The following is a 24,034-nucleotide window of genomic DNA, read 5'->3' as shown; positions in this document are numbered from 1 at the left end:
AAAAAAAGGAAAAAAATATGTGAACCAGACCTTTGTCTAATATGCCTCAAGTGTTTACTATTTGAACTTTAAAGTGCTGATTCCTATTATAGTGCAGGTGGCACTTGGAAGTAGCAGCCCTCCCATTGCATAGATGTGAAAGCTGAGACCCAGAGGAGAAAGGACTTGGCCAAGGCCACACAGAACAGGGGTTCTCATTCAGTTGGATAAATGTTGAGCTGCTATTCTGGGCCTGGCTGGATTGGGTGAGGCGCCAAAACGGATCAAGCCCGCGCTTGCCGCCAGAGAACTCAGACTAGAGGAAATACAGTCATAACCTAGGGGTACAGGGTCAAGGTCTCCTAGAGTTCGGCAGGGAAGGGAGAGGGCTAGGGGTTCTGTGGAGAAGAATTAATAACAGAGCTTGACCTAGAAAGATGAGGTGTTCCCCAAGGGAAAGGAGGCAGGAGAGCGTCCAGAAACAGGAGTGCACTTCTTCAACTGGGCCCAGAGAATTGGTTTTAACCCATACCTTGGCTTTCGGGGTTCCGGGGACTCAGGCAAGAGGCCCATGGGCCAGATTCATTCTTTGTCTCCAAGTCTCAGTTTACTGATTTGTAAAAGGGGAAGCAGTGGTTCTCCAGGGCTAGAGCACCTCATCCAGCCCAGGTGGCGCTCTACTGGAGGGGCGTGGCCTCCCGTGATGTCATTAGGGGCGGGGCCTGCTGCGGACACCCTGGAGGGAGTGTGGGCTCATGCCAAGGCTGCGCCGAGAGGAGGGGGCTCCCGGGAGTCGGCCCCTAGGAGGGTTTCTTCGCCCCCGTGCCCACCCGGTCGCTGGGATGATCCTGCTTGTCCTCCGTGGGCGAAACTAAGTCATAACGGGGCGTGTGGCGAGGGTGTCTTTCTCCACACGGAACCTAGCGTCCCATCCCGAACCCGGGCCAGCGCAGCGCCCCCATCCTCCGCACTCCCCGCCGATCCCCACCTTTACCCCCGCCCCCACCCCACCCCACCCCCGACCCTGCGGCGGTGAGTCAGCGGCCGGCCGCGCCCCCTCGGCCCACTTCCTCTCACCTTCCCTGGGCGGGCGGGGGGCAATGAGGCGGGGGCCTTGCCAGCCGACACCCTCCTGGGCGGGCGAGGGGCCTCATCCCTTAGTCACCCCTCAGAAACTGACTGAGAAGCTTGGAGGGGCAGGGGACTCCAAAAGTGGGCTCTAAGGGAGAAAATTGAACAGACCCCTTCCCTAACCAGAGGATCTTCCTTGCCTCCGAAAATTGAGCATAACATTAAGAAATGAAGAAGTCGCGGGGAGAGTGGGACGGGAGAAACTGGCTCCGCCGAGATTCCCCCCCGAGAAGTCCCAGTGAGAGGACTCGAAGTCAAGGAAGGCTCCCTTCTCCCACACCAAGCTTGTCCCCCAACTTGGGCGAAAGGCCCGGGGAGCAAACCCTGTGCAATAACGATGGGGAAAGGGAAATTGCGGAAGTCGAGAGTTCCGCGTTGCCCTTTTAAGCGCCCTCCATCCCCCGCCTAGTGGTTTCCGCGGCCCCTTTAAGGCGCAGGGAATTGTGGGTGCGGGGAGTGGAATTTTGGAACGAAATGTAGCGAAGAGAAGTACAGTAGTAAGAGTAACGTTGTAGCCGCCGCCGGCCGAGGGGGCGCGCCGGGAGGCAGCGCCGCACCCCCTTTCCGTCGCTGGGACCCCCCCATCAAACTATCGGCGGGAAGAGGAGCCCGAGGATCCGCCGCGGCCCGATCCACGTTCCCCCAGGAAGCCGGACTCTATGGGGCGGGACCCTGGGGGCGACTGAGCAGAACCTGGAGCCAGCCCCAACCCCAGAAGCTCGTGCCAGGGGCGCCCCGGGAGCAGCCAGCCCGTGGGCGCGCCGCCCGCCCGCCAAGCAACCATGAGGTGAGCCCGGAACTGCCTCGGGACCCTTCCCCGCCGCACAGCCTCCCCGCCCCGCCTTTGTCCCCCTCCCCCAGTCGCCCCGCTGGAATTTGGGGACAGGGCTTTGGGAGCCTCAGCTTTGGGCCAAGACCCCTTAGAGGGACTATCATTATCAACCACCTTTCCATGACTCCTAAGGCTCAGGGCGGTGCCGATGAGGTCCTTCTGAGAGTCCTCAGATTTGGGGGAGCCCCGAGGACTCCCTAATTTTCAAGACTTTTTTCAGAGCACCTCCAAGTTGGCAGATCTTGCTCGCAGGGATGCTAGAATTTAAACTGAGGTCACACCTTCCCGAATCCTCAAATCGAGGTCTGGAGGGATTGTGGGGGGTCGGGTTGGGAGACCCTGGGACCTAGAAAGACAACCGAGAAGCAGGGTTGTTGGATTTGCAGACCCAGGATTTGCAGGGTCCCCGCTTTTGAAGCGCTGGAAAGTCTCCCCGAGTGGGATCGCGCTCCTTAACTTCGGGGCTACTTCTGGATCCCCTAAATTTGGGGGACACCTAAATCTTCCTGTTGGAGGGTGTTTGTGGACTGACCCATAACCCACGGACCAAGCGCAGCCCCGAGGGTCTGGTTGGGACTCCCCTCCCCTGTCGCTCCTCATCTATGATCTGCCTCAAACCAGCCGTGCCTAGGACCGAGCAAGCGCTCCTCGCCGAGGGCGGCTCCCCGGCCCGGGGCCAGAAGGGCGGCCCTCACCCCCACCTGCGGGCCCTGGGGAGAGAGGGGGCGCGGCAGCTGGGGGAGGGGGGCCTTTGTCTTCCTGACTCACCTGTCGAGACAGCTGGTGTGGCGGGCGGGCCAGAGCGCGGGGCCGGCTGCTTTGGGCACCACAGCCCCTCCCCCTGGGCTCACTGCCCCCCGCCAGCCTTCTGAGCCTTGGGATTGGAGGAGGGGGCACTAGGAGGCTTCAAGGTCACAGCCTTCTCCCCCAGGGACCCAGGCTTACCAGATAGTTCCAGCTCTCTTCCCAGTAATATAATCCTGGGGTGAGGGGCCCCAAGGCACTTTGGATTTTGTATTACCCGGGCCTCCCCCAAACTCCTGGGCTCACCTGAGGGCGGGGCCAGTGCTGACCTTGGGGCCCCTCTTCTTCCCTCCCATAACCCCCCCATAATCTCTCCCTTGGGGCCAGAGTCTGACAATACTATCTCCCTTCCTCCACTCTCTCTGGGACTTCCTGCACCAAAGCCCCCCGGCCTGAGGGGGAGGCCCCTGGGGACAGCTGAGATTAACCCCTGATGCCCACATCCTCCATTTCCTCCTTATTCCCCACACCCCTACCCTCTGACATCAGGGTGACATTCCTTTTTAGAATCCTTACAGAACCCCCCCTGCTGTGGGGCAGGGGATTCTGTAGTGAAAGGGATTGTTGGAAGATCTGGAGCAAGGCGACACCCTCAGCACCCTCCACCTCCCTGCATAGCCTTTCGCCAGTAGAGCAACATCCCGAGAGGGGCAGTTTGCAGGAGACAGGCCCTCTTCCTTCACTCTCTCCCGGGGGACTCTTCTCTCCCACCGCCCCCAGCCCCGCCCGTTTCCGGTCCCAGGCACGGTGGAAGGCGGATGGCGGATGTCCGAGTTAGTGCTGCCTCACTCACTGCGAGACCGTAAAAGGGCAGGAGCAGTGTCTGGGCCGGCCTCCTGCCCTCCCCCCAGCCCGGAGGCCCTGGCCCTCCACAGGGCCCCCTCTCCCTTGGCCGAGGAGGCCGAACCTCCCGACTCCGCGGGGTGGGCAGAAATTGAGGGTGCTTGTCCCACCAGTGTTCCTCCCACCTTCTGAGGGGTCTCCCTTGCTGGTGGTCACACAGAACTTCCTGGGCAGTGCTCCTTCTCCAAGGACAGCTAGGATTCAAAATGACCCATGCCCCTATTCCCAGGTGGGGAAACTGAGGCTCAAAATAAGAGAGGCCTGGCGCAGATCCTCAGGAATTCTTAGGCAGTTTTCAGCGAGGGGAGGAGGCTGGAGTGGGCTGATTTCTGGATGGTTTGACTGGGGACAGTCCTGGGGCAGTTGGAAGAGAGGATGTTAAGATGGAAAATTACAAGATATACTTCTTTTTCTCACAATTTGACAAATATTTGTTGAGTGTCTGCATCTGGGAGCTGGGCTTCTGGGAAAGCAGGGAACCCCAGCAGAAGGGACAATTTGGAAGAATTTGGTTTCTTTCTTTCCTCTTACAATAATAGAAGTTATTGTTCTTGTTTTATTTTTTTAAAAAGTGATGAGATCATTTAGTCAGACCTCTACTTCATGACAGGCACTGTACAAGGCATCTGATTCAATTTAGCCCTCATGATGATTTTAAGATCAAGACAGTGACAGCCCTGTGCCCTGTCTCAACCTTCAGTTTACAAGATGGGGAAAATTGAGACACAGAGTAGTTAAGCAAATTGCCAATTAAAGTCAGATAGTTGGAAAGTGGCCAATATTGAGCTTGAACCCAGGACTGTCTCTATTGTGCTATGAAAGAAAAAGGAAGCTAGGTACAGTGGAGCAGGCCCACAGTCCCTGCCACACAGGAGGATGAGGTAGGAGGACTGCAAGTTCAAGGCCAGCCTCAGCAACCTAGCAAGCCCCTGTCTCAAAATAAAAATGTAAAAGGATGGGGGATGTAGCCCTGGCCAGCTGCTCCTGGGTTCAGAGCCCAGTACTGAAGAAAAAGAGAGGGAAATAAAACCTGTAGTTTTTTAAAAATTATAAAATAACATGCTTTTACTGTAAAAACAAAGCAAAATGCACACATGAACTTAAGATCATTCAGGTAATCAAAAAGAAATCCACACAGAAACTTTACCCTCCTGTTCAGTTGGGAAACTGAGGCCTACTAGGAAGGAGGGACCAGAGAAACCACACAAGCTCCCAGAGCCTGCACTGGGTTCCCCACCCGGGGTTGCTTCAAAGAGAGCTCGGCGTTGGGGAAGGCTGTGTGTGTGCACCACGAGTTTTGTGGGGTGCATGCTAGAGAGGGGCGCAGTGAAGGGAAGGGCAAGAATTGCGTGTGGAAGGTTGATGCGCTGTATTACCTCCAGCAGGGGAAGCCTCCTCCCTCCTGTTAGGACTCTCAGCTCAAAATACAAATGTGTGCCACTTTTCAGGTCCTAGTTCAGGGCTTGGTGTCATCTCTTTTTATCCTTACAGCTATCCCAGAGCTAGAAACTGAGGGGCACAGAGGTGAGGCCACACTACAAGGAGGTGACTGTCTTGGAGGCCTGGGGCCTCTGCTGGGGAATTATGGAGTTCTCATGTTCAGAGCAGGGTGTGACCCCAGCACCCAGGAACTGTCTGACCCCTACAATCCACTTTCTGACTATGGGGTTTTCCACTCCAGCTTTTGCCTAGTTTATAGTTTGTTTGTTTGTTTGTTTTTTTATTTGTGTGTGTGTGTGTGTGTGTTTTAACTTATGAATTAGGGTTTTACAGGTAATTCCAGTTCATAATAAATGAAAATAAAGAAAAAGAACTAAAAGGGTAAAAGGTGTGAAATATCTGCTTCTCCTTCACTGACTCACAGTTCGTCTCTTGAGAAGCCTCTGCATATATCACTGTGTGTGGATATATTTATATCCTCCCCACCTTTTATTTTTTTTTTCTGAAACCTCTGATCCACTCTACTTTGTACATTGCTTTTTAAAAACTTCATCCTAGTTATTTCCTCATCTTTAAATGAAGAACTTGGGTGGATTTGGGTTCAAATGAGCCCTTCTACTTACTTGCTGTGTGACCTGCATCAAATGTCTTCACCTCTCTGTGCCTGCAGAGTCTACTTCTTGAGGTTGTATAACTGTGCCAGCTAGAAATTGGGTCCCAGTACCTGGAATGGTGTCTGGGACACAAGCTAGCTGATAAATATCAGCTGTCATTATTAGGAGTTGGCCTTTTTTTACAGATGTGTTTATTTAACAACTCTTGAGTCCTTGCTAAGTGCTAGGTACTATTCTGTGAATAGTGAACAGAAGGGACAACCCCCCTGGCCTTTGTAGACCTGACATTTGGGGAGGACGGGATAGCTGCTATGAAAAGTGCTGGAGGGGAGGAGAGGGGAGAGCTTCTCCAGACCAGGAAGTTAGGGAGGGCTTTTCGCAAGAGGTGACAGCTAGGAGGTGAGAGTGCAGGCCAGGCCCAGGCCTTGGATTTCCGGACACCCTGAAGGAACAGTGTGACAGTGTGGAAGCAGGGCTGGGAGCTGGGGGGGGGGAGGGGGGGAGGCAGATCCCTTAGGCCCCAAAGATCCCAGGACAGGGACACTATCCACCTTGGGTTTTAACAGGATCCTTCAGCTACCATGGGTTCATTAAGAACCCGCGGGAGGGCAGGACCAGCCCAGGGTCACCCTGCAGGTGCCTAGCTCTCTGGCCAGGCCAGAGCCTTAGCAGGGCAGGGCCACCTGGGAGGGCAAAGTGCAGCCAGGGTGGGGCAGCGACAGCACTCCAGCTCTTGGGCACCTGGCCAGAGTGTTCTGGGTGTGGGTGGCAGGTGTGGGCAAGACCTTAACCCTGCCCTGCCAGAGGCACCAGAGCCAGAAACAGCGCCCCGAGGCTGTGCTTGTCCAAATGACACCTGGTGCTTGGTAGGGCCCAGGCTTCCCTGTGGTTAAGGCTGTGGACTTGGAAGCCAGGTGGCCTGGATTGAATCCTCAACCCGGGGCTGGGCTGTGGCTCAGGGGTGGAGCCCTTGCCTGGCGGGTCAGGCTCTGGTTTCCATCCCCAGCACTGGAGGAAAAAAGGTTTCATTTCTCTGCTGCTTAGTAGCTATGTGGCTGTGTCACTAATGGCCCAGTCACTCAGCCTCTCTGGGCCCCTGATCAGCAGTCTTATCTGCAAGGTGAGGATGAAATAGTGTCCTCAGGGGAACTGCAGTGGGGACAAACCAGTGGCTCTGGGGAAGAGCTCAGGGCTCTGACCCAGCGGAAGGATCCGAGGGGAGGAGATGCCAGCTATGTACAGTGGGGACATGGGCTCAGCCCCCAGGGCCTACAGAGGGTTTCCCTAGACCAGCTTGCTTAGCCTCGGTGTCAGTCCCCAGCACCCCCCCCCATTTGTGGGCGTAATTTCTCTCCCCGGAAACCTCTGACCACCAACTTCTTCTTTTCAGGAAAGAAACCGGTGGGTGTGGGGTAGGGTAGAGATCAGTGCTTCCCCCCCCCCACTTCCCCTGTCTGTGTGTGACCTTGGCCAAGTCACTTCCCGTCTGGGAGTCTGAGTTTCCTCGCTGGGGGAGGGGATTGAGCCTCCCAGTCTGGGGGCTGGAGGGGTGCAGCTGTATAGGGCACTAGCGGGCCTGCCCAGGGTGCCCGAGACATGGTGCTGACAGTCGCCAGGTGCTCAAGTGTCTAGACTCCTTACTCGCACCCACCACCTCGGGAGGAGGCCACCTGCATTTCTCCAGTTGGTGGGCTGTGAAGAGAAGATAGTTAGTTCCCTACCGTCCCTCACTGTGATCATGTGGTGGAAAGGGTTCATCAGAGCTTTTTTTTTTTTTTTTTTCCTGTGGTGCTGGGGATTGAACAGGGCCTGGTGCACAGGAGGCGAGCCCTGAGCTGTAGCCAGCCCTCAGCAGAGCTTTGAACCCAGGCCTGGGAAGTCAGGTCTGGGCTCAGACAGATCCCTCCACTAAGACCAAGCCAGCTGTTCCACACTCTGGGAGCCCTGCCTGACCCAAGGGGCTCCTTCTGAGTGCCCCAGACCTGGGCTGGGACCCTGAGTTGTCACCGTCTGGGATGTCTGTCTCTGAACTGGACTGTGAGCCCTGGGAGGGTGGCGCCAGGGTTGTCTGTCTGGGCTACTGCTGTGTAGCTGTCCCCAGCTCCACCCAGTGAGGGCCTGACCCAAATCAGGAAGTGTCTGCCCTGGGGCCATTCAAGAGGCAATTGATGCCCTGGGGAGCTGGTGAGAGCGAGGTGACCTGGGGGAAGAGGGGCCTAGCTCTCAGCAGCCCTCACCCTTCCCCTCTTTGAGCCTCTGCTTCCTCCTCTGACCTGAGAGGCAGGGAGGGGTCCCTGCAGGCTGCTGGAGACAGGAAGGGCCACAGCCTTCCGAGCTCACCTGCGTCTCCCTCCCTCTTCTCTGATCTCTGTCTCTGTCTGCCTGCCTCTGTCTTTATCTCTGTCTCTGCCTGGTCGCCTCCTTTCCCACCACGCCCTATCTGTCTGTCACGGTGTTACCAGCCTGACTCTGCCTTCCTCAGCTCCCATCTGTACCAGCCCCTCACTTGTCTTCCCCTCTCTGATCTGCCCTCTCTGTCCCTGGCCTCTCATCCTCCTGGAGGATGCCTCGCCCCCTCTCTTGTTCTTCCTCTTGCTCTTTTTCCCTTCGGATCTTCTGGGGAGACCCAGGTGAAGAAGGTGACCACCCCCTCTCCCTTTTTGTCCACCTCTGGCAGCGAGACCGTTATCTGTTCGAGCCGGGCGACGGTGATGCTCTATGACGATGGCAACAAGCGGTGGCTGCCTGCCGGCACGGGTCCCCAGACTTTCAGCCGTGTGCAGATCTACCACAACCCCACGGCCAATTCCTTCCGGGTTGTCGGACGCAAGATGCAGCCTGACCAGCAGGTGTGGCTCCCTCGTCCCTCTCTCTGCGGGCTGAGCCCCTCCTAAGCCCACCGCCCCTCACCTCCTTTCCCCTCCTGCCAGGTGGTCATCAACTGTGCCATCGTCCGGGGTGTGAAGTATAATCAGGCCACCCCCAACTTCCATCAGTGGCGGGATGCCCGCCAGGTCTGGGGCCTCAACTTCGGCAGCAAGGAGGACGCAGCGCAGTTTGCTGCCGGCATGGCCAGCGCCCTGGAGGCCTTGGAAGGTCAGCGGGGCAGCAGGGGCAGTGGGACCTACGACCAGTGGGCGGGCCCAAGGCTGCTGCCTTACCATCTGAGCCTTATTGGTTGCTCTGGTGCAAACGTATGGGGAGGATCTGGTGGGCTCCTGAGCGCACCTTCTTCAGTATGCCCAGATCAAGATGTCTAGATTTCCACCCTCCAGCCTTTTCGCCAGGTGACCCTGCTGCTTTATGTCGTCTAGTAGTTTTGGGGCATTGATATTTTAAAGGTCTCCAGGTGGGGGTTGAGGAGGAGCTGGTAGTGGAGTGCTGGCTTGGCATGTAGCAGGCCCTGGGTTCCAGCCCTGCAGAAACAAAACCAAAGCAGCCTCCAGTTGGTATTTCTTAAACTTTCGTGCACATCTGAGTTGCCTGGGGATCTGGGTCAAGTGCAGGCTCTGGTGTGGGGGCTGGGCCAGCCCAAGTTCCTGGTCCCCAGATGGGGCTTGAAGCAGCAGGCTTCGGGTGGCTGCTGGGTACCCCAGGTCTGGAGCTGCTGCTGCAGGGCTGGAAATCCCCCGTGGCAGAGGGCTTGCCTCGTGGGGCAACTGCAGTGCTAGAGCCGAAGGGCCTGCTCGTCTGGGGGCGCACAGACAAATGCAGTAGCAGTGTATGCGTGAGGGGGTCAGAGCTCTGGGGCAGATGAGGAGGAAGCCCTCAGCCTTTCCAGGTCCTGGCAGGCTCCATGCGGCCCTGGCTGTGCTTAAGAGCCCAGATGCTCAGGTCAACTGGAATTCAAGCTTGTTCCTGCAGATTCCAAACTATACAGCTTTGGGGCTGTTGACCCCCTTGGGCCGCAGCTTCCCTGTCTGTCTCTTGGGTATCCCAACATCATCTATCTCAGGGCAGCTCTGCCAAGGGAAGCTGGAACTGGCCCTCTTCCTAGGGTACCACACCTGGACTCCAAATGTCAGGGTCTCAAGCAAGGAGGAGTGTGCAACTCTAGGCAGGACTGCCGAGTGACCCAAGGGACAGCACTAAGGGCCAGGGCAGATCCCTGCAGACTCCCAGGGTGGACTCACGACCCTTTCTACTCTTACCTTTCAGGAGGTGGGCCTCCTGCACCCCCAGCACCACCGGCCTGGTCCATCCAGAACGGCCCCTCCCCGGAGGAGGTGGAGCAGCAGAAAAGGTGGGCTGGTCTCTGGGTGGGGAACCTTTCTTCTGCTGGAGAACCCATGACCTCTCCAACTCTCAGTTTCCAGAAAGTCCCAACTCCCAAGGGACTAGAAGTAAACAGCTTGCAGACAACCCATCTCCTGGGGTTCAGGAAACTCCTCACAGCCAGGTGTGGTAGTGCACACCTGTAATCCCAGCAATAGGAAGGCTGAGGCAGGAGGACCCCAAGTTCCAGGCCAGCCTCAGCAACTTAGTGAGATCTTATCTCAAAATTAAGTTTTTTAAAAATGGGCTGAGGATGTGGCTCCGTGGTTAAGAGCCCCTGGGTTCAATCCTTGGTACAAAAACAAACAAAAAACCTACAAAGGTCTAAGACTGTTTCTCCTGGTAGAGTGGTGTGATCCTAGTACTACAAAATAAAACGGACAGAAAACTCACACTCAGACTGTAAAGCTTCTAGGCCCCCTGCTTCTGATTCCGAGGACCCAGGATCTGGTTGTTAAAGGGCGTTCTACGATTCGGGTGCACGTGGCAGTTTAATGGCTAGAACTCACATCCTGGTCTCGGCGTCTCTCCTGCCCCCCATTCTCTACCCTACCTTTCTTGGGCCCCTGGGGAAGGAAGGCTTGGGTGGGAATTAGGAGCACCCTCACCAGAGCCAGAGGTCAGTGGCCACACGAGTGATGGTGATGGGCCTTGACTGACGCTGGCCCTGTCACCCTCACCACAGGCAGCAGCCCAGCCAGCCTGAGTATATGGAGCGGGAACGCCGGGTCTCCAACGCAGGTGACTACAAGGGGCTGTGGGAGTTGGGGTCCCCCCTGGAGAAAGGGGCAGGCTGTCTGGACAATGATGAGGCTCCTCTCAGTACCTCCTTTTCTGTTTTCTTTCAGGAGGCCCACCTGTTCCCCCCATGGGGGGACCACCCCCGCCTCCAGGACCTCCCCCTCCTCCGGGTCCTCCCCCACCCCCAGGCCTGCCCCCTTCAGGGGTCTCGGCTGCAGGACATGGTGCAGGGGGAGGCCCGCCCCCTGCACCCCCTCTGCCTGCAGCACAAGGCCCCAGTGGTGGGGGAGCTGGAGCCCCTGGCCTGGCTGCAGCCATTGCGGGAGCCAAACTCAGGAAAGTCAGCAAGGTGAGGGCAGCAGGCAGGGTGGGGCGGCCAGGGTGCTGCTGGAGTGATGGGAGGAGGCCGAGTCCCCGGAGGCCCGTCCTTCAAGACCTCTGTCCTTCCTGATTTCTCCAGCAGGAGGAGGCCTCAGGAGGGCCCTTGGCCGCCAAAGCTGAGAGCACCCGAAGCACAGGTGGGGGGCTCATGGAGGAGATGAATGCCATGCTGGCCCGGAGGTGAGCCCAAGCCCCAGCCTCTGAGTCCCCTCAAGACTGCAGTTTGGGGCGAGGCGGGTGACTCTGATCCCTGTTTTGTTTCTTTGGGTGAAAGTTCCCCCTTGACCTCCATCCAGGTTTGGGGTTTAATACTGGAGACTTAGTCTCCTGAGGTGGCTGATGACCTGGTAGAATGTTCTAAAGCCTAGATTCGAGAACCTCAGGAAACCCCCTCAGCATCTAGGAGAGAGTCCCTGCCTTTAGAATTTTATGATTTCCTAAATGTGAGGACCAGAGAGCTCACCACCCTAATTCTAGAAGACCAATATTTTTTAAACATTTTTTTTTTTAGTTGTAGATGGACACAATATCTTTGTTTTTATTTATTTGTTTTTTTTTTTTTTTAATGTGGTGCTGAGGATTGAACCCAGTGCCTCACGCATGCGAGGCAAGCACTCAACCACTGAGCGACAGCCCAAGCCCTAGAAGAACAATACTTTTAACTTCTAAAACTAGAGTTTCCTTAGCCTTCATGAATCCAGAATGCTAAACCCAGGAGCCCACATTTCTAGACCAACAGGAAGCAGTGTTGTTGGGTGGCTGAGGTAGGACTGAAGCATCTGTCCTGCTTTTCCCTTCTGCAGAAGGAAAGCCACACAGGTTGGGGAGAAACCCCCCAAGGAAGAATCTGCCAGTGTGAGTGAGGGTCTATTCTTGCCCTGTACACCTTAGGATGCCCAAGAGGGTAGGGGCATTGGGGAGGGGGTGTCTTAGGGCTGGGCTGGCCTTGGACCTGGAAGAGGAAATGAGCAGAGGTGTGACAGGGGCTGCCTCATGATATTTTTATTTCCCACCAGCAGGAGGAGCCAGAGGCCAGAGTCCCAGCCCAGAGTGGTGAGTGAAACTCTTGTCTAGCCACAGAAACTACAAGTCCCAGGATGCCCTGTTCTCACAAAGCACCCTCTTGGAAAGTCTGGGAATAAGTCTGGGGATTGTAGTCTCCTAAAATGCTTCTTTGGGCTGTTGAGGCTGAGGGGAAAAGATTGGGGGCAGTCCTTGTCCCTGATCTGATTTGTTCCCTGATCCCCAGAACCTGTGCGGAGACCCTGGGAGAAGAACAGCACAACCTTGCCAAGGTGGGCCATCGGCATTGGGGCTGCACCCCCTAAATAGTTGAACTTGCCCAATTTATAGGGAGGAACACAATGTAACCCCTGGAATGGGAGGCAAGGGAGACAGATCCTCCTTTGAGCCTCTTATCTGTCCCAAACCACACCAACTTTTCCAGGATGAAGTCCTCATCTTCCATCACTGCTTCTGAGGCCCAGCCTTCTACGCACAGCTCTGGGGAAGAGTCAGACCTGGAGAAGGTGAAGCAGGTAACTTGGGATGGAGGCTGGGGTGGAGGCTGGAAGCTAGACAGGGGCCAGAGGAATGGAGATCTATGTCCAGAGCCTGCGACTGATGTGCATGTTGTTCTAGAGAAGACCTTGGAAACTCCAGGCTGAGAAGTGGAGGGACTGGATTGGGTCAGGGGTGTCACAGACATCATACCCCATTCCTAGTGCCTGTGACAGACCTTAGGAAATCTATCAGCACACATTCCTGCTGAGTCCTCTGAGCCCAGAGACTCCAGCCATCTATCAATCCAAATTGGCAGGACAGAGAAATGCATTTGCCAGGCCTGGTACTGGATGTTCTCCAGTACTTTTCTTTTGGCTCCAAGGATCTAGAATTCTCTTATAGAATACCCCAGTCATTCCATAACCTTGGCAGCCATGTCAGGAAGTGGGGGTAGGTAGGTCTCTACCTGTTTCCTCTGGCTCTTCAGCCAGTTGAAAAGTAGGTAGGGGTCCTGGAGTGTAGCTCAGTAGTAGAGTACTAACCTAGCACACAGGGCCCTGAGTCCCATCCTCAGCAGTGCAAATAAATAAACAAATAAGAAAAGGGGAAATTGGCTGAGTGCAAGCCTATGATCTTAGCTGCTCAGGATGCTGAGGCAGGAGAATCACAAGTTCAAGGCTAGCCTGGGTAATTTAATGAGACCCTGTCTCAAAAAGGGCTGGGGTCAGGCCTGGTGGTGCATGCCTGTAATCCCAGCAACTCTGGAGGCTGAGGCAGGAGGATTGCAAGTTCAAAGCCAGCCCCAGCAACTTAATGAGGTCCTAAGCAACCCAGTGAGACCCTGTCTCTAAATAAAATATTAAAAAGGGCTGGGGATGTGGCTCAGTGTTTAAACACCCCTGGGTTCAATCCCTGGTACAAAAGAAAAAAATAAAATAAAAGTGGCAGGGACTGTCATTTGGTGGTAGTATGTTCCTAGGTTAGTGTCACAAAGAAAGGAGGGGATTTGTTTGTTCCAGGACCCTCTCTTGATTGGTTATGCCCCATTATTTTCAGGAGCTTCTGGAAGAGGTGAGGAAGGAATTACAGAAGGTCAAAGAGGAGATAATTGAAGGTGAGGTGGTTTGGTTTTGTTTGAACTTTAACTTACCCTGCAGCAGTGGCGATGTGTCCTGGTGTGTCCCTCGGAGATAGCCAAGAGACTGGCTCTGACCCTGCCTCTTGTTTCCTTCCAGCCTTTGTCCAGGAGCTGAGGAAACGGGGTTCCCCCTGACCACAGGGACCCAAATGACCTGTTTCTCTGTCTGCACACCCGGCCTGTCACCCTGCTTTCCCTGCCTCTACTTGACATGGAATTGGCTGAAGATTACACAGGAATGCATCTTCCCCCTCCGGATCCCACTTGGAAAATTCCAAGGGGGTGTGGCTTCCCTGGCACCGTGCCCACACCCTTACTGGCTGCTGATTGATGAGCTGGGGAGGCCCCCCACCCTTTGCTCCCTTTGGTCCTTCCCCTCTGCCATCCCCTTGGGGCTGGTTCCTCTGTTGGGGATGTACCAATTAACCCCACAGTAAGGGGGAAGGAAGGAGGGAATTTCACATTCCCTTGTTCTAGATTCACTTTAATGCTTAATGCCTTTGAATCATTTTGTTGTTTTTTTTTTAAAGGAAAAAAATATATTATATATATATTTGGGTTTGGGGGGAAAGGGAAATTTTTTTTTCCTTTTTGGTTTTGATAAAATGGGGTGTGGGAGTTTTTAAATGCTATAGCCCCAGGCTAGCCCATTTGGGGCAGCTATTTTAGGGTGGGTGTCTCACCAGACTGGGGTGCTCCCCCACCCCAGGGACCCCCCCTTCCCTGGAGCTCCTTCCCTTTTCTATGAGGAATTAAGATGCTGTAACTTTTTGAAACCTCAGTTTTTTTGGTTTTTTTATTTGGATAGGTTTTGGGGTCCAGACAATTTTTACCCCCTGGGGAATAAGGGAGGGAGAAGGGAGGAACCTCCCCCTTTACCTCCAGCTTCTTGAGAATGGGCCCTTGTGGAATAAATCTGCAGTTTTTATAAGTGTGAAGATCTCTGGAGTGACAGGAGGGGTTCTGGTGATCTTGGTGAATGAGGTGCTGCCCCTCCCCCTCTGTCCCTTCTCACCTCTACCTGTGCCTCTTAGGCTGCCCCAACTGCTTGGCCATCCTGGAGAAGGCCAGGAACCGGCCTCACTGACTGGCCCTGCACAGTCGGGGGCCTACTTTGAGCCTCTCTCTCACAGTGTGATGACTGCCCCCTTTCTCCTCCAGAACACCCCCAGCTTCTTTCCTAATTTTAATGACATGTGCCCATTGGGCAGATGACAATCATGGTTCTCGAGCACATTAAGATGATTTCTTCACCCCAGAGCTCCTTTAATTATAAAAATTCTGCAGTCTTAAAGGATAGGATTCCAAAGTTAGAGAGTTAATATGTGCCCCTTCAGTGCTCAGTGAGTTGGCCGTGTGTGTGTGTGTGTGTGTGTGTGTGTGTGTGTGTGTGTGTGTAAAGCTCAATGGGATGCCATTTCCAGTTGAATGGGGTGGGGTTCTCACGGAAGAGGTGCAAGAAGGTGCTCTCCCAGGAGCAGGTCTGTATGGAAGATGAGGGATGTGACACTGACCTTATATTTAGAGGATAAATAGGTCCTTAAAAAAGACTACTGAATAGGACCACAGGGGAGGGCTGTGAGAAAGGACAGGAATAGGTCAATGACTTGGGACTGGTAAAAGGGGCTGAGACTGAAAAAAGTGGACTTGCCCTGGTGGGCACCCATTTCCCTTCCCCTAAGGGCTACATCCTGCTAGAACAGACCGGGAGTCGGGTCTGGGAGGCACTGCCCAGGAAGACCCAGCTCGCGGTGCCAGTGGGTTATGCCATAGACTAAAGGAAGAGGGGTTTCTGTTGGAACGACCCACTCAGGAAGATGATCCCGGCGAAGGCACCACGGAGTATTAAAGGCAAGAGCCTCAGGGTGACTCGATGGGGCCGAGGCTGGCAAGCCCATCTCCCTTATGCCCTCGGAGAGGGAGGTAGAGGCAGGCACCACGGACTGAAAGTCCTTTGGAACTTTCTGCATTTTCTTAACAATGGTCTGAACCAATGAAGAAGAGGCAGGGGGTGTTCCGGTGCCATGGATGGGGGTCCCAGGGGAAGGGGCCACGCCTCAGGTAAGTGGGCATGTGAATGACCGATTGAGAGGCTGCCTAAATCCAAGTGCAGAATCCACTTTTGTTTTGTCCTGCTGACCCACCTAGTGGACAGGCGGGTCCCACTCACGACTGCGCCTTTCCTTTCCAAAGCGCTCGTTAGGTGTGTGCCTGCGAGGTCAGGGGGACGGGGCGGGTCCCTGTTGGAAAGTTCCACCAGTGGGAGGGGGGACACTAGGCGGAAGGTACCACTGGACAGGTTAGTAGGGAGGTGCCCGATTGAATCACATCCTAGGATCCCTCTGATCCCAAAGAGATCAGGTGGTGTCAGATGGGCAGATAGAGGGTGGGCCAGGGCAGACGGCAGGCCAGGTCGGAGACCTCGCAGCTCAGACGGCAGTCACGTCCAGCACAGGCCCTGCGTCCCCCTAGTACTCCAGGAGATCGGGCAGTGGGTCCGGGTTCCGGACCTGGTCGGCGTGGAGCTGGGCGCGCACCTCCCGCAGTTCTTGCCGCAGCTCCTCCAGGGCGCCCTTCGCCGGCGTCGCCTGCACCTGCCCCTGCAGCGTTTCCAGCGCCAGCGCCAGGTGGCCCATCTCGTCCCGCAACGCGTTCCACGCGGCGCGCCGCTCGGCTTCCTTGTGGCGCCGCTGCGCCTGTTGGCGCAAGTACTCCATCAGCAGGCAGCCGCAGGCCGTGACGAAGATGATGGCCTCGCCCAGCAGCTCCGCGCCCAGCTCGGCCGCTGCCCCCTCGTTCAGTGGCTTCACGGCTTCGGCGTTGAAGCCCATGATGCGCATCTTAGTGCGCATCTCCGCCCAGTGGTACACTGCGAGGGAGAGAGGGTCGGGGGGTCTCAGAGGGGCGACCCCTGCCAGCCCCTCCCCTCCAAGTCCTGTCTGCCTTAGGGACCAAAATCGCCGGGCTGGCTTTGGGGAGCTGGTGCCTTAAAGAAGATAAGAGCCAGCCCCAAGTCCTGCCAGGAATGCTATTATCTTTATCCGGTCTGTGGTGACCCGAGGGCATCTTTTAAAAGATTCTGGCAGCAGCTAGGAAGGAAAAAGGCTGTCCTAGTGCTGGTGGAGATCCTCAACCGGGGGACCACTCCGGGTGGGGTGAGGAGGTCACAGGAGGTCCCAGAGTACAAAGTCCAGCCACGGAGAGCCCCTGAGTCTGCACCTCCCACAACCCTGGGTGAGCCAGCCGGCTCCAGCCCTCCTCCCTGAAGGGAGGGGACCGGTCCTGAAGCGCGTTCCAGGTGGGCTTGGGGCGCTCCCTTTGGATGGAGTTTCCTTGGGGCTGCTCTAGGGAAAACTGCTTCCCCACCCGGTCGCTTATTCCCGTGACAGGGGTCCTCAGCCCAGAGCTGAGCCGACACCGAGCTCCAGTGACGATTAATAACCACCCCTGGGCGCCTGGACTGCGGGGAAGAGCAAGCCGCCTCTACTTCCTCAAAGATGGATTTCTAACAACATCATCTCACCCCTCCCCACCGCCCCCCACAGCAGCCAGGCCGACTTTTCAAATAATTAACATTTCTTCGATAAAGTTACAATAATAACATATGCACAAGGTCCGAGTTAGACCACACAGAATTCCACCTTCCTGGGTCTCCATTAGTCCTAGTCCTCAAAGGTTAACTAATTTTGATCTTTTCTATATTTGTTCCTATTACTTTAACCATGTAAGGCCAAATAAAAAGATAATGCTTCTATTTCTTTGTTTAGTACATTGATTCGTGTGTGTATAGGCCTTGCTGGGGACAGACGGGCCCTGCCTACTAGACAAGCCTTCTACCTCTGAGCCACATCCCCAGCCCTGTCTGCTCTATCATCATTTTTGCATGGTCAGGGTGCCTTCCCGGGTTATAATAAATCTTCAGTGCTTTGTCCATACACTGAGTCTGAAGGTGAAACTATAGAGCTGGTATATTAAGTATGTAAATGCTAATCAATGTGGATCTATATGAAGACATAATCCTACTTCATTAAACCAATTCCATGTAAGTTGTAACATTAAATGTAGGGTCTAAACACTTTGTCAGGCCACATTTTTGTTTTCTTATATTTCAACCTTGATTTTACTGCATAAAGGTTTTATTTTTTAATGTTGATTTATTTTTGGTACCAGAGATTCAACCCAGCCAGGGATGCTTAACCACTAAGCCACATCCCCAGTCCTTTTGGTATTTAGAGACAAGATCTTGCCCAATTGCTTAGGGCCTCCCTAAATTTCTGAGGCTGGCTTTGAACTTGTGATCCTCCTGTCTCAGCCTCCTGAGCTGCTGGGATTATAGGTGTGCATCATTGCATCAGGCACTGAACATTTAAATTTTTCCTAGAATGGTGTTTTTCAAACTGCCACAATGGGACTTCATGCCTAGCTCACCATGAGGCCAATATCAATCAGCACTTTGCTCCTATTCGGTTTATTAAATAGTCTTGGATATACTGCCTGTTCCCTGGGCTGCTGCAGGACTATCCTCTTACAATGTCTTCACACTGCTCCTCTGTTGAATTCCATTTTAGTTTTGCTGGAATATATCCCTAAGTACTTTTTGTAGAAAGGTTGTCTGGTAGGTAGGTAAGTGATTTGCATTCTTACATATTATAAGTGGGGTTTTTTTCCCACTTTCATGACAGAATAGGTAACAGTTTATAGGCCCAGAATGACTGGTTCAGAATCATATCCTTGGCAATATGGAGTCCTGGTTTTCTTACCTGTAATGACAGAGGCGTTTCTTGTCATCTCTGTTTCACTGGCTTTATACTTAATTGGGCGTATGAGAAAGTTTCTCTTGTTTCCTTTAGTGTGCACTCTTCTGTTTGAACCATGTTTCTCTTTTGAGTCCTGGGAAATTTTATTTTCTGTATAGTCAAGGATTAAACTCGCTGAAATAGAGGTCTGGCCTCTGCCCTCGACTACTGGGAGGTGATCTTTAAGTCCTTGGAATATCCGGTCTGAGCAGACTGTGTTGTTTATCGGGTGCCTTCAGCCACACCACAGTTTATGTTAACTAGGAGATTTATGATGTGGCATTTGGGCCCTGTGGGATCTGCTCAACCTCGGGAGGGACTAGAAACTAAGGTCAGCCCCGGGGTGGTCAGCTTCATCTGATCCTCCTAAAACCCTGCGCATCAGGGCCCGGGTGAGCTCCCCTGGTCGGCACATCTTGACATACTTGTCACTCATCCTTGCTGGGAGAAGTCAGTACTGTCCGGATTCCACGGGGAATGGACACTTGGGAACTGGTTCTTGGAACTCTCTGGACTCTCTCTGCCCATGTGGGGCTTCTGTTGATGGGTTTTCACCTGGATCCTGTCCCCGTAACAAACCTCAGTGCCAAGTATGACAGATTGCAGGGGGTTTTGCGAGTCCTTTCAGGAAATTATGGAGCCTGAGGGTGTCTGATCCGTGGCCTGCTCTCGCTCCTCCTCCTGCCCTGCGGCAGCACTCAGGTGCCAGGGCCTGTGCTGAATCGCACCTTTCCTTCCTGTGTTCCCACCGATCTCTCCTCTTCCTCAGGTCGGGAGCTCCCACGGGCTTCTCCTCTCAGAGCTTCATCTCCTCGCCCTCCCCCAGTCTTGATAGGCTTTTTTCTTTAAATATTTTTTTTATTGTAAAATATCCAAACAGGGACTGGAGATGCAGCTCAGCACTTGCCCAGCATGTCAAGGCCCTGGGTTCAATCTCCAGCACTGGAAAAAGAAAAGAGAGAGAGAGAGAGAGAGAGAGAGAGAGAGAGAGAGAGAGAGAGAGAAATCCAAACATACTAAACAGCATCTATTGAGCTTTATCAAATTCACACCTTGATATGTGGATTATTTACAATTTCTGCAGAGGGAACAGGTGCAGCCTCACCTGGCGAGAGGCAGGATTGACACTGCTGCTCCCAGGAGGGGTCCCTGGGGCTTCTTTCCTTGCTTTGCCCGCTGTCTGTCCCTTCCCTGATCAAGTTTGCTCCTCTGCAACCCAGGTCCTGCCCCAGCTTCTCCCAGGCCTCCTGTCCCCCTCTTGCCTCCTCCACTCAGCCCCAGAAGACAGACAGAGGTGGGTTTTTTTTTTTTTTTTGAGGGGAGGGAGGCTCAACCACTGAGCCCTATTTTGTATTTTACTTAGAGACACGTTCTCACTGAGTTGCTTAGCACCTCGTTTTGGCTGAGGCTGCCTTTGAACTCACAATCCTCCTGCCTCAGCCTCCCAAGCCACTGGGATTACAGGTGTGTACCAGCAGCCAGAGGTCTTTCTAAAGCCTAAACCAACCCTGACTTCCCTGCTCAGAACATCTTTGGCTCACAGGGGCCCTGAGAGGATGACCAAATTTTTAATTTTATTTATTTATTTAGGTACCAGAGATTGAATCCAGGGGTGCATAACCACACCCCCACATCCCCAGGTCTTCTTATTTTTTATTTAAAGACAGTGTCTCACAAAGTTGCTTAGGGACTCACTAAATTGCTGAGGCTGGCTTTCAACTTGCAATCCCCCTGCCTCAGCTTCCAGAGTCACTGGGATTATAGGAGTGCACCACTGTGCCCGGCACTAGTTCATTTTTAAATGACCAGCAGACACCCGTGTCCCACGTATGTGGCTTCCTTTTACCCTACACCCATGGAGGCAGCCTTTGAACCTCAGCAGGATCCTAATCCAGGATTCAGGCCGGAGAGGCCAGTTCGCTGGGAAGCCCAGCTCTTCACAAGGCCACGCTTCTGTTAGTGGAGCACAAAACAGGTGAGGGGTGTGCATTCGGTCTCCTGTAGGAGGGGCCCTCCAGAGGGGCAGGGTGAGGAGAGGAGCCTGGAACTGGTTTGACAAGAATCAACAAGCACCTGGGTCCTCACCTCTTCCTGAAGGAGGAGCAGAGCCACCATTCTGCAGCAAGCAGGGCGTCTCCTCTGACCTTGGCCTGGACATAAGTCAGACTCCATCGAATTTGAGAATCAGCCTGCCAACGTGCATGCACACACACGTTCACACCTGTGGCATTGTAATTGGGATTATCTTGAATCCATTAATCAGTTTAAGGATGTCAGGACATCTTTACAACATTGAATATTTTTTTTTTAAAAGAGAGAGTGAGAGAGGAGAGAGAGAAGAGAGAGAGAGAGAGAGAGAGAGAGAGAGAGAGAGAGAGAGAGAGAGAGAGAGAATTTTTAATATTTATTTTTTAGTTCTCGGCGGACACAACATCCTTGTTGGTATGTGGTGCTGAGGATCGAACCCGGGCCACACGCACGCCAGGCGAGCACGCCACCGCCTGAGCCACATCCCCAGCCCCAACATTGAATATTGATTAAATACTAAATACTGAAGATTTTGACATACAAATTATATTCAAGTGAAAACGTTTGAACTCTGAACTTTTCTTATCTGACTCAAGTAAAGCCTCTTGAAAGCGTGTGGAATTCAGGAAGGAGACAGCATTGCAACAACAGAACCATCCCCACTTTCCCACGGGAGCCACGAATCTCTCCCCTTTGTGTTAAGTTGGTATAAATCTTGTCCTGTGGCCATTCAGCCAGTGACTCAGGGCAGTGCTCTGGCCTGCGTGGGATACATTTTGTCTTTTCCCTGTTGATCTGCTTTTGGCAGTTAATTTGCAGACCTCTCTCCCCCATCATTCAGAGCTAAATTGATGGAGTAGCATCCCCAACACGATCCATGCACATGACATCCCTCTTGATTTAGGTCGTATGAATTTTATCTTGATGTTTTATAGATAACAGAGTAGAAATAGTGAATATAGTTTAGAAATGGTGAATAGTTGAGTTTATTCCTATGGGTTAGATATTTTGATATATTTTATGCTAGTTTGACGGTGTCATTGTAAAATTTCACCCCTCCCTTGTTTTCCAGTTCTGCTCTACTGCGGAGTTAGATCCCCACCCTTTCTCTAATATTTTTTTTACTTGGAGGCACCAAATCGCCCAGGCTGGCCTGGAACTTGCAATCTCCTGAATCTCCTGCCTCAGCCTTCTGAACAGCTAGAATTATAGGCATCCGATTAAAATTTCATTTTTTATTTGAGCTGACAATGGGAATAAACCGATTTCTGAACACCGACACTGTGACTTTGATAGATCAGTTTGTCCGCAGATTCTGGTTTTCGGGATGGGGGGCTGGGGACTTGCTGCTTGGCCCAGGTTGGGCTCTAACTCATGGCCCTCCTGCCTCAGGCTGTGGAGTAACTGAGGTTGTACGTGGTGTGTGCCCAGCCTCGCCCACGCCAGGCAAGTGCTCTTCCAGTGAGCTACATCCCCAGGTTCCCTTCATTGGAAACATGGTTTCTAAGTATTTCCTTCCACTCTGTGATTTGTCCTCTCATGTTCTTGATGGTATCAAATTCTACACTACCAACTTTTCTGAGGTATAATTCATGTGCAACAAACTGAACTTTTTTGCTTTTGGGTTTTTTTTTTTTTTGGGGGGGGAGCAGGGTACCAGGAATTGAACTCAGGGGCACTCAACCACTGAGCCCCATCCCCAGCCCTATTTTGTATTTTATTTACAGACGGGTCTCACTGAGTTGCTTAGCGCCTTGTCCTAGCTGAAGCTGGCTTTGAACTTCGGATCCTCCTGTCTCAGCCTCCTGAGTTGCAGGGATTACAGGTGTGCCCGGCCTTGAACTTTTTTTTTTTTTTTTGTGGTCCTGGGAATCGATCCCAGGGCTTCATGCATGACAGGCAAACTCTACCACTGAGCCACACCCCCACCCTAGACTGAACTTTTTACATGATGATTTGTCATGTTCTATCATGGGTATGTGCCATGAAGCCACAGCCATAGTCAAGACCCTGAACATGAGGCACTGAGACGTGTCACCACAGGGCTAAGCCTCAAAATCTTGCTAAATGGAAGAAGCCAGACCCAATGATGTCGCATTCTGTGATTCCACTTAAATGAAATACCCAAAGTAGATACATCCATAGAGAAAAACCAGATTGGCGGTTGCCAGGGCTGGAGGAGAGGGATGGGGATGATGGCTCAATAATACTGAGTGTCCTTCTGGGTGGTGGCCAGCCATGGGAAGGCACTAAGTGCTGCTGAACTATCCGCTTGAAAAGAGCCGATTTCCCGGGTGCAGCGGTGCAGCCTGTGATTCCAGTGACTTGGGAGGCTGAGGCAGGAGGATAGCAAGTTCAAGGTCAGCCTGGTGACTCAGAGAGACCCTGCGTCTAAATAAATAAAATAAATAAACAAAGAGAGCACTTGCCTGGCATGTGTGGGACCCTGGGTTCAATCCCTAGCACCACAAAAGAAAAAGTTGATTTTCTTTTTTATTTTTTTAAGAGGTTTTTTTTTTTTAGAGAGAGAGAGAGGATTTTAATATTTATTTTTTAGTTCTCGGCGGACACAACATCTTTGTTGGTATGTGGTGCTGAGGATCGAACCCGGGCCGCACGCATGCCAGGCGAGCGCGCTACCGCCTGAGCCACATCCCCAGCCCAAAAGTTGATTTTCTATTGTATAAATTTCACAAATAGCAAAATAAGGATGGCAAGGCCACTCGAGACTGCGGAACGGCCTCACAGTGGGTTGTGGGGTCAGGGGTCCAGGACCAGGAGTCAGGACAGGGCCAGTCCTTTCTCGGTCCCAGGAGTGTCCCCCTGGCTGGGTCCCTTCAGCCACAGCAGCTGCCTGCGCTGCATCCACTCCAGGAAGCTGAGTGTGAACAACCAGTGGCCTCTGGGGCGGGCCACCGCTGCGAGGTCCATCGGGGGTGTGACATTGCTTCAGAGGCCCGAGGACAGGCCGCAGGGGAGGGACACAGGAGTGGGGGAGTGGGGGGAATGGCTACCTGGCCATGTGCCCAGAGGCTGCGGGGCAGCAGTGAAGCCCCTCGGGGGTTGAGGGCTCGTGGAGCCGGAGGGAGACGACGCTGCGCCCACCTGGGGCAGGTGTGTCCGCGAGTCCAGCAAAGCAGGCGACTCTGATCCTCTGCTGGCACCCAAGGCGCCCGCTCCCTGCTACGGCTCAGATACAGCTGTCCCCAAGTTCCCATGTGGCAGGCTGGGTCCTCAGGGTGGCAGCGCTGAGGTGCTGGGACTTTTAAGCAGTGGAGTCTCCTGGGAGGTCACTGGGGACGCGGTCCTCGTGGGACCCCGACTTGGTTCTCAGGAGAAAGGTGCTCAGAGTCCCGCCCTCTGTCCTGGCCTCCTGTCTCTCATGGGGTCGCTCTTTCTGGGACACGCTGCCACCATGGGGATGCCATTGCTGTGATGAAGCCAGACACACAGGCCACACAGGGTCCGACTGCATTTACACAAAATGTCCCCAGGACTGCCCTGGGGACAAAGGTGAACAGCCTGTGAG

At 53.6% G+C, this 24,034-nt stretch overlaps 2 protein-coding genes across 5 annotated transcripts; one reads left to right on the top strand and one right to left on the bottom strand.

The window, feature by feature from the left end:
• The first annotated feature begins 1,620 nt into the window (after positions 1 to 1,620).
• Positions 1,621 to 14,498, top strand: VASP (vasodilator stimulated phosphoprotein). Of its 4 annotated transcripts, none has more exons than XM_081273473.1 (13): positions 1,621 to 1,897; positions 8,321 to 8,492; positions 8,574 to 8,739; positions 9,802 to 9,886; positions 10,604 to 10,659; positions 10,767 to 11,008; positions 11,123 to 11,220; positions 11,844 to 11,895; positions 12,057 to 12,093; positions 12,290 to 12,335; positions 12,488 to 12,578; positions 13,600 to 13,657; positions 13,779 to 14,498. In XM_081273473.1, the coding sequence occupies exons 1-13, from the start codon at positions 1,893 to 1,895 to the stop codon at positions 13,814 to 13,816; spliced, it is 1,146 nt and encodes a 381-aa protein (XP_081129599.1). In that variant the 5' UTR covers positions 1,621 to 1,892; the 3' UTR covers positions 13,817 to 14,498. The 4 variants fall into 4 exon arrangements, with proteins under 4 accessions (XP_081129599.1, XP_081129600.1, XP_081129597.1 ...); XM_081273474.1 differs by having other exon boundaries at positions 1,622 to 1,897; positions 12,060 to 12,093; positions 13,779 to 14,496; XM_081273471.1 differs by having other exon boundaries at positions 1,622 to 1,897; positions 11,120 to 11,220; positions 13,779 to 14,495.
• Positions 14,499 to 15,004: 506 nt separating this feature from the next.
• On the bottom strand, positions 15,005 to 19,542 carry LOC308637206 (optic atrophy 3 protein-like). Its single transcript, XM_081273482.1, has 2 exons — positions 18,442 to 19,542; positions 15,005 to 16,550 (listed from the first exon to the last, which is right to left on the bottom strand). Exons 1-2 carry the CDS (start codon positions 18,467 to 18,469, stop codon positions 16,150 to 16,152), a joined length of 429 nt encoding a protein of 142 aa, XP_081129608.1. The 5' UTR covers positions 18,470 to 19,542; the 3' UTR covers positions 15,005 to 16,149.
• Positions 19,543 to 24,034: the final 4,492 nt, after the last annotated feature.

Source organism: Spermophilus citellus, assembly GCF_964194105.1.
Source record: "Spermophilus citellus genome assembly, chromosome: 18".
Classification (NCBI taxonomy): domain Eukaryota; kingdom Metazoa; phylum Chordata; class Mammalia; order Rodentia; family Sciuridae; genus Spermophilus; species Spermophilus citellus.
This window is presented reverse-complemented; position numbering and strand designations above follow the sequence as displayed.